General features: G+C 36.9%; 1 protein-coding gene across 4 annotated transcripts in view; it reads left to right on the top strand.

Moving 5' to 3' along the window:
• Positions 1 to 15,552, top strand: part of CLEC16A (C-type lectin domain containing 16A) — a 58,618-nt gene extending 43,066 nt beyond the window's left edge. The window contains exons 22-24 of one of the 4 annotated variants that reach the window (XM_068147128.1): positions 1,945 to 2,088; positions 5,560 to 5,679; positions 9,984 to 15,552. In XM_068147128.1, the coding sequence (XP_068003229.1) occupies positions 1,945 to 2,088; positions 5,560 to 5,679; positions 9,984 to 10,321 (602 nt within the window). In that variant the 3' untranslated portion in view covers positions 10,322 to 15,552. Of the gene's footprint in view, positions 1 to 1,944; positions 2,089 to 5,555; positions 5,680 to 8,715; positions 8,813 to 9,983 lie in introns of all 4 variants that reach the window. The other 3 variants (XM_068147130.1, XM_068147131.1, XM_068147129.1) reach the window with 3 other exon arrangements.
• Positions 15,553 to 16,369: the final 817 nt, after the last annotated feature.

The following is a 16,369-nucleotide window of genomic DNA, read 5'->3' as shown; positions in this document are numbered from 1 at the left end:
GAAAAGGTGTGATTGGAAGAATGCCAGTGTTGCTGTTCAGTGTCAGCCTTCTCTAAGAAGAGTGTACTTGTGTTTATAACAAGTGACTCCATCTACTAATTCCCTTTTTGTTGGGTGGGGTTGGCAGGTATTGGAAGTGGTTCAACATAGTAGTTTGTTCAAACAACCACATACTTAGTTGCAATTCCAGGAAATTGAGACTACCACTATATTCAGAGAGAAAATATGTTAAGATCACATGCAAGCAAATGCCTCAGTGTAAGGGCATGAATCCATGAGCTCTGTTGTGCAGATCATTTAGGCAGGCAATCTTGCTGAATCAGGCTAGCTTCTCCTCTGATAGTCACAGTAGACCGTGTTTACTACTTATACTAAGTCTACTGTTTTGGTGTGGATGGAAGATTTCTTCCTTGAAGTGCAAACCTTTTCTGGATATAGAATGCCTTGAATGGGTATAACTTTTTCCAGAACCTTAAAGGAAACAAATATATTGATGTATGCATTTCTCCACCAACAACTCAGTAACGGTTCCAAAAAGAAGCTTCATTCACTTCAACAGATGGCTTTGCCTGACTTCTGTGGTCACAAGTCAATTGATTATTCCTTGTTTCTCATCCTAACTGGTGTTTCAACATATGAAGTATGTATGAGAAACCTAATGCACATTTGGTATATTGGAAACTACATGTATCAGAAGTCTTTCACATATGAGGTATCTTAGTTTGTGGTTAACGTTTTGCAGACTATCAGGCATCACTGTAACCTCAGTTTAACTTACCTAAATGATTGCAAAAGATCGATCAGTTTGGCTTCTGAAATAAAACACATGGATTTGTTAACATTTAGGCAATAATTATGTGCTTAATTATTTTAAACTAAAATAGACAGTGGTTATTTAATTCTTTCAAGTGGTGTTCATCTAGACATCATGAATTGTAACCTAATAGAAGTTAGAAGTGTTCTCCCATCTAAAAGTGTGATACAAGTACTACAAAGTGTCACTGAAGAACTTTTTTTTCTGATAACCTGGCAGAGGGCTGGCTGATTTAAGAGTTAATTAAGCATTCTGCCTTTCTTGATCCAAAGTCTACTGAAAGTCAGAGCATGCTTACTTGCTTTTGTACCAGCAATGATAGACTCATTTTGTTATTAAATGAAAATGTAAACTTCAAGAAAAGTCCTTAGCAATCACTCAAAAACACAAGGTGTTTTTAAAAAAAACAAACAAAAACATGTTTGTCAGACAGAATATGACTAAAGAATGAAGAAGGAAAAATCCTTTGTCACTGTAAGATACTTTTGAAACACTGAGCAGTTATTTTGGTTTTGTTTCATGGGCTCTGGATTCTCTTGTCAAATATAAACTACATTCTTGCAACAGTGATACTGTGAAGTGTTTTAACTCTTCCAAAGACACTTCATGTATTTCTATTTATAGGCTGGAAAAAATTTGACTTGTGAGAAGATGGATGAAATGCAATTCCAGGATTAGGTTTGATTCATTCAAATTTTCTGAAGTTATCTCTGCGGTAAAAGTGTAGTGCAGGCTTTCTATCCAAAAGGCTTTTTGTTCACTTTTGACATAACCATTTTCCTTTATCATGTTCAGGTCTGTCACTCATGGTTTTATTGAGTTATATCAAAAAATGAAAATAAAAATTTATATGTTTGACTGTGTGAAAGCTCTGAAGTTTTAAAATACTTTGAATCCCTTCTCTACTTTCTTGTTCATTGGTCAGTGTTTGTAGTATGTTTCCAGTAAGATGTATTCAGATTTTCAAACTTCCAAGATGAAGGTGGAAAAAGCTTCATCCTCTAGGTCACTGCACAAAATTACCACCACTTAGATGCAATATGTACTCTTACTCTTTCTTGGTTTGTTCATGTAGGTTAACACTTTTGAGCTAATGAATAACTTATAATCCTTATTGCCCTGTTTTACAGGCTTTGCTGTAGCCCAGTGTATAAATCAGCACAATCCATCACCGCTCTCATCACCATCACCTTCCAGTGGCAGTGGAAGTACAGGGCGCTGTGATTCAGTGACAGCAAGCTCAACATCCACTCCTGCTGCACTGAGCCCATCAGGTATTAAGTCACGATTTTCAACCTAGGTGCTAAGGGAGGTAGAGTAGTTACAAAATTAAATTACTATGTTACTGGATGAAAACCACTGGGGCTTTGTTTTGAGATCATTTGTTTGTTCAGCTTCCTAGAAGTTTAATAAATACTTGGCATCTTTTAGCAGTAATTTGTAACTGATGAATTAATGTCCTAGTTGTCTGACTTGTCTCCTAGCACATACAATTTAAAACTCTGGGATCTTGTGTTTCTGATTTTTTTTTTTAAGCTGAACTATTGCATTACATAAGCTTAGCCTTTCACCATAGCAGATAAGTTGATCTTCACATGCAGCATCTTTTTTTGTATTGAGTGATGTTTGCTCTTGTATGTTTGTCTGATGCTCATGTTAGCTTGTAATAATGGGTCATATATGAAATATTTGAAAATAGTTATTAAGGATGCTAGTCCTGTAAAGCTTCTGCAGTAACTGTTCTGGTTGAACACCACATTTGAAGAGGCCTTTCATTAGTGCAGATGAAGCTACTGTATAAATAGACAGACTGACTTTCATAAATGTAGCTACCAGGTGTTTGTGTTGCACGGTACATTTAGTGGGCATGTTTGTAGTGGGACTTCTTGTTGCTTTCATTCCTCTTTTTTTTTTTCCTGTTGTCTAGTATTTTTAGAGAATCTTGTAGTAGTGTTTATGATTGCAAATTATGTGTTAGGTAAAGCCTCAAGCTGGAGACTAAACAAGAATTCCTGCAAGAGGCATACTGAAATGCTTCCATGCTGAAACTGACCTACTCTGCCTTGTTTGGCTTGTAAAACAGTAGAGGTACCTTGAGTCTCAAGACCTTTTCAAACAGCCCCCTCATTTGACAGTCACTTCCAGTGTTTACTACTACTTGGAATAGTTTTTCCAGTTCCTCCTTCTTAGGCCTTTCTTTTACCTTCATTTAGAGGCCATAGATCTAACCTTTTTCACAGTCCTACAAGAAATTGTTCAATCTTTGTTAGGCATTTAGTGTGTTTTAGTGTGTTCTAGTGTGTCAGGAGATCAGTGCACATGAATGTCCAGAATGACTATGTCTGCAAGAAATAGTCCTAGAAAGGGCAAAGGCTGCCTGTGAAGCTTGTAAACGTTACATAAAGCATTTTAACACCAATACTCCAGATAAAAAGCATCTATCACTGAGAGACTAACATAGTAAAAATATTTCTGTAGTGTGTGTAATTCTAGAATAAAATGTGGAATATTATTCTAAATAGGTTCTATTAAAAGCTTTGGAAGGACCTAATTTTATTTCCTCTGTTGGAAATTGCTCTTACTGTGTCTCTTGAGGACCTAGATAATACATGGTGCTTACACAGAGAAATGATTATCATTTGTCAGAAGTCTCAGTGTGGATTTGTATTACAAGAAAGAATTGGTTTGACTGCATGTTTCTCCTTAGTGTACAAAGGCTCATGTAAGATGGCCTTTGATATTTTGAAATACCCAGTTTCAATCTGCACTTTACAAGTTGGGTTGCATGTGTTGTCCACACTTGGTGTGACCTTCATTGTAGCTTAATCCTAAAGTATATTCAAAGTGCCACATGTCACGCAGGAAAGCAGGTTTTGGGTGGAGTTTTGATTTTTTTGCATAGGATCTAGGCACACTGAGGTGGATTGCTTAGAAAATCTAGTTGTGAGGATACAGTTCTGTGCCCTACCACTATGAAAGCAGTAACGTTCAGCAAAGCCAGTGGAAATGAATGTGAGAATCATCTACTTCAGCTCCAAGTAAGCAGCTTGCATTAACCTGCTTCAGGGATTACTTTTTAGCTCAGCTCTTGGACTTTGTTCTGCTAACTCTACCCTAGCAGTAGCAAAGAGGAGGACAGTAACTGTATGTGCATGAGCAGGTAATTTGGTGCACTAGGACAAGTAAGAGCTGGTACTGAGGGGCATGCATCTAATCTGCATGTGACTTAATGATTTTGATGTGGACCATACTTACTCCGACCTTTAAGATGAAGCATTCTCACCACATATTTGACTGTCTGAAAGACCAATTATTACTTCAGATATATATTGCTATTAATATTTGAAGTGTATTTGGTCCATAGTTGCTTAAAATTAAAAAAGTTGAACATGTCATCCCTAGAAAAAGAAAGCAGAATGCCTAGCAAAACAGAAAAAGCAGTACCAGGAGCTGCAAACACAGCTATCAAGTTGGGTTTTTTCTTTTGTATTTACATGATTATTTCTTCATTATTGACGTGTTTGAAGGAATGCTGTGCATAAAATAAAAATGTTATTTTGCTAGGCCAATTTTAATCATCAAGCTTCTGAGCTTGGACAACTGTCTTTTCTTGGCTACGCTTGCTGGAACCATGCACTTCTTTGAAGTGCTTATTTTTATATATGCCAAGGACTAAGATAAAGAAGCTCTCTTACTGTAAGTTAGCAGTCTTCCAGAATTATGTCTGATGTCATCTATGCTGTATTTTATCACTTTTTAAGTTGTCTTAAGCTTTAAAATACAATTGGCTTCAGTACTTAAAATGTTTACCCTGGAGCAATGAATATTGAAGACTTCAGAAAACGTTGATCTTTTATGCCACTTATGCTGTGTTTCATATTTCTGGCAGATATTGATGTTAAAAGGGTTAAAATAAGTATGTAGAGCTCTCCCTTGTTGCAAAGAATGTATTAGATTCCAGTCTGTCAAAATGTATATATTCCAAGGAGAGGATGATTAATCAAGCATGGAGACCCTGTGAATCCATCCTTGTTTCTTCTCTCCACAATCAGGAGTGTTAATGTGGCTTGATATTTTCTGTTCTATGATGCTAGTAATTTTTTAACTAGATGAGGGAAGTATTTTTGTTTCTAGAAAGTTTTTTTTCTAGAAACTTTTTATGCACCAAGCATCATCATCTGAACTGCTGCTATCTTTTAAAACAATGTTTGGCTTTGTTATAAACCAAATCTAGTATTTGTGTCTCGTATCATAGAAGAGTAGGGTTGAATGGTTTGCACAGTACTGCACCTCTTAGAATTTTTTGGCCAGTGAAAATCAGAGCAAGTCTGTGCCACCAGAATTTGTGATAAATAGCTTGTCCCAAGATTTCTAAAGCATGTGAGTAGACTGTAATGTGAATAAATGCCTGTCAGGCCCTCCTAGTATAAGTGCAGTTGGTATTGCCAGGCATAACCTGAACTGTATTATGGACATTCCCAGATAGGTAAGCAAAAAATTAAACTCAGTTAAACTCTCTTGTTTCTAAGGAATGAATACTTCAACTTCAGAAGTATTTCCCAGACTTGCAAGACTCTTGGTGTGGTGTAAAATTCTATTCAAGATACCAGCAGTTATGGATGTGTCCTTGTCACTTATTCTTGTTGCTACTCTAACATTTATCCTTTGTCTTCATTCCAGTTTCCCTTGCTTGTTTCATTGTTAAAGCCTTCATATGATCTATCGCTGTGTTTTCCTCTAGTAAGGTCTGGCAGGAAAGGACGTCGGCGGGTGTTTAGTCTGTCGGAGGCTGACAGTCACGGTGGACACTGGGTTTAGGTCTTCGAGCAGCAGCTGCAACAGAAACTCACGCAATATCAATTCAGGCAGGTTCCTCCATCAGATTTCAGAAGCCCATAACAGTTAATAGAACATACTTGATTTCCGTGCTGACAGCAATGACAGCTGGGGGGGAAGCTTAAGAAATCATCATATTTGTCTTTACTGGGTATTTTTGGGAGAAATATGATGCAGTAATTAGCTGTTTCTGAAAAATTATCAGCAGTTTCTCCCATGTTTCTTGGCTCTCTTCTCAAAGATGAAAGTTCTGCTATCAAGCCTCCAGCTTCAAAGCAGCTATGTCTTCATCTGCACAGGGGCAGTCGTGGCTGTAGTGGAATTTAGTAAGCACAGGCTCCTGAATGGACAGTAATACAGATACTTGGCTAGCAGCAAGAAATCTATTCATCACTTAAGTAAAATGGACAAGTATTCAGCATAAGGCTGTCCTTGGACTGTGAGCTTAATATTTTTATGATCAAACTCGGGCAGATGGCTTTATGGACCTTTGATTGCCATGGAAGCTGAGGAGAGGAAGCAGATGCAAAAAAAAGATGGAAATACACTTTAGGCTAGCTTCTTATTTATATAACCTGTTTTAACTGACATCTAATTTCCCCTCCCCCTTTTTTTTTGGTTTGCTATTGTGGTATGAAGGTATTTTACTCTGTTTATATAAACACTCTTTCATCTTTAAAGATTTTATTTGCATCTTTTCACTTAATGTCTTACTTCTATTTTTGTTATCTGTCCATAGTATATTGCTGTACAGCTTAGGACACTTCTCCGTAGACAATATTATTTCCTTTTCGTGTTCTTTTCTGTCTTCTTTCATTAATAATCATCCTTAACATAAGTTAACAGAGTTACTCAGTTTGGATTTTGTAGTGATAATCTTGGTATTCAGCATTATAGAAATGCTGAAAAATATCTAAGGTTGCTGAAGCCACTGCAACCAGGGAGAACTAATACCACTCAGAAACTTGCAAAATGACACCATTTTCAAACCTTGTTTGGCACTTTAATGTGGAGGTTTGAGGACTGTTTATTACAAGTAAATGTTAACATCACAACTGTTGTAAGAAACTGAATTCCCTCTCCCTAGTTTTGTTGCAGATCTGGCTCTTGCTTAAATACCTGGGGGTTGGGGGGAGGTAAATAGAGGTGCTGTTTTCCCATATGAGATGGTAACTTCTTCATATTTCAGAGTAGATAATATCTTTGTGACTGGTGCTTTTATACAGGTAAAAATAGAAATATTCTTGCTTTTTCTATCCAAAAGTTAAAATTTGAACCAAATATTAGGAGGTTAAGGGTTTTTAAAAGCCAGGGATCCTTGTAGCAATACATTTGAGGTGCATCTTTTTGCCAATTGTTTATTCCAGTTCCAGAGACTTTAAGAATTAAATATGTATTTGCATCCTTGGATCCCTCTCTGAATTGAATATACCTTCAAAAGGCTTTGAAATTTTGAGCTTCAAAGATTTTATCAGTAGTTTCTGTCCTGAAGCCAGCTATTCAGTTAGCTAGGAGGTGCTGTGTGAGAGGATCTACATCGTGAGAGTGGCCTGAGTTTTCATTTTAATGCCTCTTCTTTAGCAAATATTCATTCCAAGATGCTGCATCTTTGTATTGTATTTTCTATTTCCCTCATCTGTAGTGTAGTCTAGGTTTAGTTTTCTTTGTCCTTGTATCCAAAAGATTTGGGAAATACCATGCTTAAAAACTTACCTATTGCAAGCTTATAGTTGTGGTTTCAAGTGAAGTGTGCACCTCGAGTTGCCTATGGATTTGAGAGCTTGGTCAGAAAGATGTAAGTACCACTCTCACAGCTGTAGTTTATAGCTGCTACTGAAGAGTAAGATTTTTAGCTAAGTGTTGGTCCAGGAGGGATAATGTATTGCAAAATAGCAGTGAGAGCTGTTGACCTTTTCTAGGCAATTTCTCCCTCCCCTAGTTAAAAATTATGCCCCTTCAGTTACTAGTGGCAGTTTGCAAACAGCCAGCCAGTCATTTTGGCAGAAATGCCATGCAGAGTTACAGAAATCTGTCACTGCTGCCCTTAAATATGTTAACAGAGTAACAGAAGTGAAGCTCTGACAGTGACTAAAGAAATACTGAAAATGGGGGAGAGAAACTTGCTTCCATCAATAGTGATAAAAGCAGAAGGGAAGCATAGAAGAACTCTAGTTTTGTACTCTACAGATGCTGCAGCTAAAAACTGGACCGAAGATGTTCTGTTTACATTTTCTGATACTTTTTCATTTTTCTGAATGATTTTTCAGACTTTTGGATAGAAAATTTGAACTTAGTGACTCCAGATTTTTTAATTATTTATTTTTAAATGGAGGGTTGTGGTGTTTTGCTTTTTGTAAAACACTTTCTTTGGGGCATTAAGAAGGGAGTTGCCTCAGCATTAATTTTGATGCTGTGTGAAGGGACTTGGGGATAATATAGCATAACAAGAGAATATGTGTGGCTGTCATGATTTCAGTAAATGGAGGTATTAAGAAAATACATGAATACTTTGTTGGTAGAGGGGGAGGAATAATTTAGGAAATGAACTGCAGGATCAGAAGTGAAACAGCAGAAGTTCAATAGAAATGTGCTGTATATAACACTCCTGAGCAGAATGCCTGGATACATAATACTTATTTACCAAAATGGCTTTAAGTTTCCAAATCCTGAATTTTGGTGAATATTCATAATATAATGAAGATAAAAAAAACAATCTTGGCAAACAACATCTGATATTCTTTTCAGATATTCTAAATTTGGAAAGTAAAATCACTGCAAAGAGCCTCACTGTTTCATGCATACTTACCTGTTAATATTTACCTTGCAGCTGAGAGAAATTAGGCTTTATTTCAATGTTTTTAGCAGTTCATTTTCCATGCAAGTCTTGCATCACTCCCTCTGTTATCAGTCACTACATTCTCACTAAAGCTTCTTGACAGCTAAAAGAAAATCTGCAGAGTTGCTTGAATCTGTCCCTTGTCTTTCAAAACTAAGCTTTGATGTCCCTTTTATTTAAAAGGAGACTTTTTTTTTTTCACAATCTGTAAATTTTGTTTTTATTGAAGCGAGAAGCTTTAGCCATCGATTCAGCAAAAAAGTAAAATTGAGTGGTTTTCGGAAGTGACAATACACACCATTGTTTGGGGTTATCTTACCAGAAAGGTAAAAAAAAAAAAATACATAAAATCTTACTGTTAACCCACTGATACCTTACTGATATCCATTCCATTCTCAGCTTTTATGTTATTTTAATTTCTTTTTTTGCCTTATGTTCATGCTTTCTGTTCTTTTGCAGGATTAGTTGGGATCATATTGAAACTGTTAAAAACAGAACCTAATTCTTAGCTTCTATATTCACTACATTGCCTTGTAGACTTTTCTGTACACTTGAACACATGCTGTTTCTTACAAGAGCTCTAAAAATTGTCTGTCTTGAAGCTGGATACCTGTTACCGTAATGACATCTATTACTCTAGTCTGAAAAGACCAAAAGTCCTGAGTTTTTGGGCATGCTTGCTCTTAAGAGGATGCATTGCCTCATCCTCTCCCTTCACTATATCCATCTGAGCCAAATGAGCAGTTCACTTGATAGGTCAGTAGGATTTTAAGAGAGAAGAGGGAAATAGCTGTTAATGTATGGGGCTTTTTTTATTGTGTGAGCCGGTGTAGTAGCATATCAGTTTTCTGTGGTATGCTTATTCCCAGTTTAATCTGTGTGGAATGCTCCATGCTTAGGAGTGCACAAGGAAAAAACAAAAAAAAGTAAGGCAAGCCTGGATAAAACCAGACCAATTTTGCAGCACCTTTGAATTACCGTCAGCACGTGGCTGTGCTTTCTGTAGTTAAGGGTGTCACTTAAATGTGAATCTGGAGAGCAAAGTGAGAGAATTACTTCCACATTTTTGGAAGAAACAACCCACCTCTTGGAAGAACTAGTTGTACAGGGATTCCTTTTGTGTTATTTCTGAAGAGCTTCCTGGTATGGGGTGGCTGTTCCTTTTAGTCTGTACTAAATACTGGAGAGGCTTTCTTACTCTTCCCTTTGGTTTCCTCTCTCTAGGAATATTTCTGACATTGCTGCATATTCTAATAGTAAATGTGTAAAACTTTTACTTCCTAATTTGAACAGATGCCTACTGGCATCTTGTGTTAAGCCTCCATAAGATTTTGGGTTATTTCTAATTACTAAAAAGTGAATGTGTAACCATAATGCTTCAATGAACTCATTTTCCACACAATTATTCTTAAATATTAATAAATAATAGTATACTATTAGGCTTAATATACATAATAGGTTGAATATTGATTGGGTTTTGGTGTTTTCTTTCACTAGATGACACTTCAGCTCCAGAGCAGCCTCAGATGACCATTTCTGGTCAGATGATGACTGATGAAACTCTTTCAGCTGTTGCAAAGTCTAACAAGAACACTGTAAAAACCAGTGACATAGAAACAACAAACCTGTCTCCTAGCCTGATTCCTGCACAGCAGCCTACAATATCATTAATAACAGATGACAATACGGATGCACTAAGTGTAGAGTCGCTCACCCTGGTGCCACCAGTCGATCCACACAGTATTCGGACATTCACCTGCATTCCTCAGTCCTCTTTGCAGTCTGAAGGTGAAGTTTGCAAGGTGAAAGAGGTAGAAGAAGAAAATTCTGAGTAAAGCCAACCTGTGGACTGTGTTAAACAGTGAAGCAATTGCAACCAAATTCTTCATTGTTTTTCCTTTGGGAGTGCAGATACTTCTTGAAGCCTGGAAGACCAACTGGTCCACAAGAAGAGACCCACTAATGAAAGCAAGTGTGGGCAGCTTTTAGAGTAAAATCAGATGCTCACCATATTTAAACTGGAATTAAACCAAAAAAAGGGCAACTTTTTAGTCTAGACTGGTTGTTTTCCACCAATTTCTGTTATAGAAGAACATGGAAGTATTCAGAGCACCTAGTTTCTTTCTATTACACAGAGTTCCAGCTGCAGGAACTAAGAGAATTGTATTAACAGTGTTATGGCAAACTGAAGAAAATTTTGGATACCTGGATATTGTATCATTAACTTCTCTGAAACTGGAGGCATACCACTGACAGGAAAAAGAAATACTTTGTAGTACAGAGATTACGTTTCCATTTGAGACATGATGTGTTTTTCTGTTGTGTTTTTCTTGGGTTTGTTTCTGGTTTGGGGGGTTTTGTTTGTTTGTTTTTATTCTGATCTCATTCATCTTTTGGAGGTCTGCATGATACCAGCAGGCTTGGCCACTTTTAGGGTTGTCTTTGTAGGACTCCAGACTTCATTATTGTGTTTTCCATGTGCAATATTTATTTCAAGGTTTGATTCAAAGCAAGATATATATTGAACTATTTTTTAAAAGGTAAAAGTCTGTAAGTTAATGATAAATGCCTATTCAAGTTAGCATAAGGGATTTTTGAGGCTACTTTAGTCTTTGCTTAACCAGCTACAGAGGAATGTGAAATATTTTTAAGAGATTGCTATTGCTTGTTTGTTCGCTTCTGACAGTCAAACTGCTACATCTCTGAGGAGTGCTGATACCCTTTCTACTGAAGGACAACTTCTAGAAGCAGACAGAAGAGGCTTTTTAAATGTTTTGTCTTCATGTAGGAAGAAGGGTCACTACATCTAACTGGTAATTCCTTTGCAAGTCTGAAACTCAAAAGGAAAGGTATTGTGTAGGGTTTTTTTTCCTATCTGGGCTAGTATCACAGTTAAACAACATTGCTATACAAAAGTGATTCTTTATGCTTTTCTTACTTTGCTTCCTAAATTCCAGTACCAAGTTGACAGAAGGTAGTGGAAAAGTGTTAATTAAAGTTTGGAATGTTCTTTGCTGATTTGATACATAATTTAACAGGAATGGTATTAGGATTGCTCATCAATTTCCATTTATGGTGATTTAAATTAATGGTAAAATGAGTAGATTGTTGCTATTCATCTGCTGATCACATTGAGTGCTTTCTGGCTCCCAAAGACTGAAGATTACTGTTTACTTTACTTGTTATTGTGATTTCGGTCATCAGTGCGACGTCTTCATCCCGTCTGTACCAACATTGATTTCATATCAAGTAGATGAGTCTGAAAAATTTTTACCTACTTCCCAGCCTCTCATTGCACCTTTTTCTGGCTGTCAGATGGAGTAGTTGAAGTGTTTTTGAATGTTATATTTGTATATGAGATTGAGTAATCCACAAGTAGAATTTTGCTCACTTTTTCCATCTTTTCCTTCATGTAATGATCTTGTGAAGTCCTGTATACAACACGTCTGCTACTCAGCGTCAGCAATTTCTTTTTCTTTTTTTCTTGTATGCAGTTTTGTTGATGTCTGGCTTCCTGTGACTTCTGCTTTGTCTCAAATTGAATTAACCAATATTCTGACCATTCCAGAATGGCCCAAACTCTAAATGAGTTTGGAGAGCTACGTGCCCTTGGCAGTGCTGTGAATACTCTGTGTTGGTCGAAGCCTGGGGGTTTTGTATTTGTGTTTGGTTTGGCTGTTATTTTGTGGTCATATGCTTAAAGTGAGATTACACTGTTGCAGCTAAGGCATATGTACCTCAACCAGTCTAGACATAAATAGCAATTTGGGAACAAGGACCACATGAATTTTTATTAGCTGAACTGACTGCAATGTAGGCTTTCTTTAGTATGTTTCAGTGTTACACTGTAGCCCCAGTAACATTCTGAAGATTATTATAGAAAGGATGCCTTACTTAATTTGAAAGCATTAGTTAGTTCTTAACTCTTGACCTAGATTACAGGAACTGACACTGTGCAGGCTGAGTTCCCTTAAATAGAATTAATTTTGGACAGGAAAACCTTGATCTTTATTTATCTGTGTTCAAATTCAGTTGTAGCAAGATTAGGACCCTGCACAGGGAGCCTTTTAATGGGTATGCACAATCTCACGCTTGAGCTATGCTGCACAAGAAATGGGACAAAGGGAAAGAAAGCTGACTTCGTGCTTTTTGTTCCCTTTGAGTGGCTTTTAAATCTCATGCCCTGTTTTCTACTGAGAGCTTCAGAGCAAGTGACTGAGATAGATACTATTATTAGGAAAGTAGAAAATAAGGTCTACTGCCCAGTCCAGTGCTGGATGAGAGCCTTGCTGGTCGGGGGGTGGTAAGCAGGAATATCTTTTAGCAGTTCTGTCAAGAGCTGTCAGCAAACATGTAAAGCTCTTACTGTACCAGCTCTGCCAATATTGCGTTGTTATATAAATGCCACAACTGGTACAGACCAACCTAAATCTCTGAATGGTTATACCACAGAAGCAATTGACTTTTTACTTGTTACTTCCAATATTAAGGCATGTGTGTATACAATTTGGCTGTGGTTTGTGCTGCATTAAGGGACTTCAGAATGTAAAAGCTCTGGAGATGCTGAGATAATCTGCTATTGGCAGTCTTTTATCTCTACAAGTATGGTGTTACTCATCTACAGTTCCTTGAAGAATATCATATCTCTCTCTCTCCCTTATCAGAAAAACTCAAGGGCTGTTTTCTTATCCCCCTTTCACTGTAAAAAGGAAACTCAACCAGGAAAGCGTGAGCACATCAGCCACAAATGTAGGTTTTTTCCTGAACAAAAGTTGATTTAGGTCAGTGTAACATCAATCTTTTTAACCAAATTCAAATACCAAGATGCAAATACCAGCCATATTCTGTTAACGTAAAACAGTTCTGTAGTTCTCATGAGAAGCCAAAGATGCCAAGGCATACTGAATGTTGCTTTGATAACTTTGTGGTCTAGGTGTCTCATTTTATGTTTTCCCAAGATACTGCTTGTATAACACAACTATGTGTTGCCTTCACTGCCTCTTGCAGGTCCCCTTTGCTTTTCTGTCATCCGGTGTACAACAATGAACAAGACTCAAGTTTTTGATTTATGGAGAGTAATGGCAGCATACACTTGATAGTTTGGTAAGGAAAGGGAACACGGAAACATCAGTGCCAAAATCTAATGTCTGCTTCACCATGGAAGTAATGCTTGCAGTATAACACTTGTGTGCAAAAATGGTTTTGTAGAAATTCTTTGACATCAAAAAATTAAAGGCTAAGTTTCTTGCACTTCATTTTACAAGCTGTGTGAATTAAACCAAATCCAGCAGAAATGTGGTCACATATATTAATTTGAAAAGCTGTATTTTGTGTGTGAAGCCATGAATTATATACAATGTAAAAACAGAGATCCTTGATATTCACCAATTCAAGATAAACTAAAATTCTGACTTCCTCTAATTAAGCTGAGTTAAAAAAAGGCAAAAAGATAAAAGCACCTGTTAAAGAAGCTTCTCAATGTTCTTCACTTTACAACACCGTTGAAATTTTCCTTGAAGTCACTTGATGAGGAAAAGATTGGAATATCTTCTGGAATTCATTTGTTCTTTTGCACTACTGTTGCTAAAGGACAGATATGTGACATTTAGAAACTCTTCTGTATCCAGAATGTAAGACTCAAACCTTGATCAGTATTCAGAGTTTAAGTCAATGTCATATGAGCCCTTTGCCTGATAGAGACAGAATGCAAGTGGACATGCTGCTCCTTGGTGGATTTGAAGTATTCCTGTGTATAGAATTTTGAAGTGGATGGTTAAAATTGTTTGTTCACAGCAAAATCAGCAGTCCTTAACATTTGAAATTACTGTGTTTGATTTTGGTTTTGGTTTGTTGTTTTGGTTTTATTTCTAATCAAGCAGCAGGAGACGAGTGACTATAATTTCCACATTTACTGGAAGTGACCTGGCACTGGAAACTATCTGGATACTTAGTAGCATCCCTGCAATTTAATGTCATTTTACTAGTAGTAAATGAAGCTTTAAACTATATGCCTGTAGACACAGGTAAGCTATCAGACAAGCAGGTTAAACTGTAGGTATAAGTATGAAGCCACTTTGTAAAAGTAAACACTTTAATCACATGGTGCTGTCAGTGCTCTAGTGTAACCACTTTTTGCTGCACACATTAGAGGTAAATATCTACAGAATGACCCTAGTGAATAGTTTTACTAATCTGTATGTATTACCAAAAAAACCCACCATGCTAAATTTTCTGATGTTGTCTTCACTAACTAGCTAAAGTTAAATGGGGAGTTGCTTCTAAAAGCACATTGCTTAGGCAGTTGTCTTTTGGGAAACTTAAGTGTTTCAGTCCTGTAGTTAAATCAAAGATTTGCCAAGAGGCATCTGATGGGGGTGATCAGTGAGACGTAGGAGTTTTGCCTCAAAGGTAATGAGTCTCCTTGATGAATCTCCTACTCATCCAACTAATGTTAGGCATCTAAATATGTTGAAAATTCTCTTGCTAAGTGTGACTGTCATTCTTGAGTTTAGTATGTAACTAATAATCATTGGCCTACACTAGGGTATCACTAATCAGCACACTGCTCTTCTATTATTTAGAAGTCTTTGGGGTGGTTCTCCTGTCCTTGCCTGTTCTGTTGCTCTCACTTTTCTCAACATTTACAGCATGAATTGAAAACAAATACAATAATTCTTACTGTCTCCTATTGGCTTCTGAATAGCAGATGATGATCCAAGCAGGACTTGCTAGGGTGGGATGTTTTTACGAGATGGGTGGAGGGAAGTGCTAGGGAGGATTTGCTGCTACTCAAAAAGTCCTGAGCAGCAGGAAAGACATAGGAAATAGAGTTCTGGGCTGTCTCTCAAACAGAAGGTTCTTTCATATGGAAATGTATTTTTGTATAGCATTTGTACAGAATTTTCCCTATTTTGATCTCACAACATTTTTAGATTTGCACATTGCTCAGGTTTGCTTTCTTTTGCAAGGTGTTACAAAGTACGCCTTTTCTTTTGGTCATTTGTTGATGTATCACAAATGTAAAGCTAAATTTTGGTTGTCTAATAAATGTGCACTGTGGTGATAACTTGGTTTATTGTTCCACTAGTTTGAATTCATTGGCTCTTAACATGAAAAGGAAAACCTTGAGTCATTGTTGTGCAGTGCATTTATTTTTAAGAAGTACCTAAAAAGGGCTTAAGAAGCAGCTAATGACCAAGAATATTTGTCGATGACAAAAGTTCAGTGACATCCAGATTAGTATATAGTGTTCTCAGAAGTCTTCTAAGATTATAATCTTAAAATAGAGGAAGCATTTTTTGCCATCTTGTTCCCCATTACTTTTGGTTATTGGTAGTTGTACTAAAGTGAGTTTAAGACAGTAATTGCGATCTGATAATTAAAGCATATACGAGGAGATTAGAAGGTCTGAGCTTTTCTGTTTGTGCTTAAGGACTGAGTGTGGCATAAATAATTACAATGAACATGAAGGTAATTTTGAAAAGGACTGAGAGTAGATTCAAGTGTGTGGATTTTTATGGACTGCTAGAATTTCTAGAAGCTTTGTTTAGCCCAGCAAAAGCACTGCACTGTTACAGCCATAGGGGACTTGCTAGAAGCATTTTAAACTTGAGAGGATAACTTTAGGTATCTCCCACTTGTGAATAGGAATGTTGATATTTTTGTTGCAAACTTTTAACTTAATTTTGAGTTGTTTTGTAAGTTTGATTGTTTTAAGTGCAAAGAGGGGGAAATGTATTTTTCTAGAATGAGCGTACCTGGGATTTAAACACTGCATAAAGCATTTAATGAACATGAAAGACTGTCCTCCTGTGGAATATATTTCAATAAAATTGTGTCTGAAATGTACTTTATTTGGGGGGGTGGGAACATGCACTTATATT

This window comes from Melanerpes formicivorus, unplaced genomic scaffold (assembly GCF_026170545.1).
Source record: "Melanerpes formicivorus ecotype bairdi unplaced genomic scaffold, bMelFor1.0.p_v2 SCAF_14, whole genome shotgun sequence".
Lineage (NCBI taxonomy): Eukaryota > Metazoa > Chordata > Aves > Piciformes > Picidae > Melanerpes > Melanerpes formicivorus.
The sequence above is the reverse complement of the archived record's forward strand: the minus strand, read 5'-3'. Positions and strand labels throughout refer to the sequence as shown.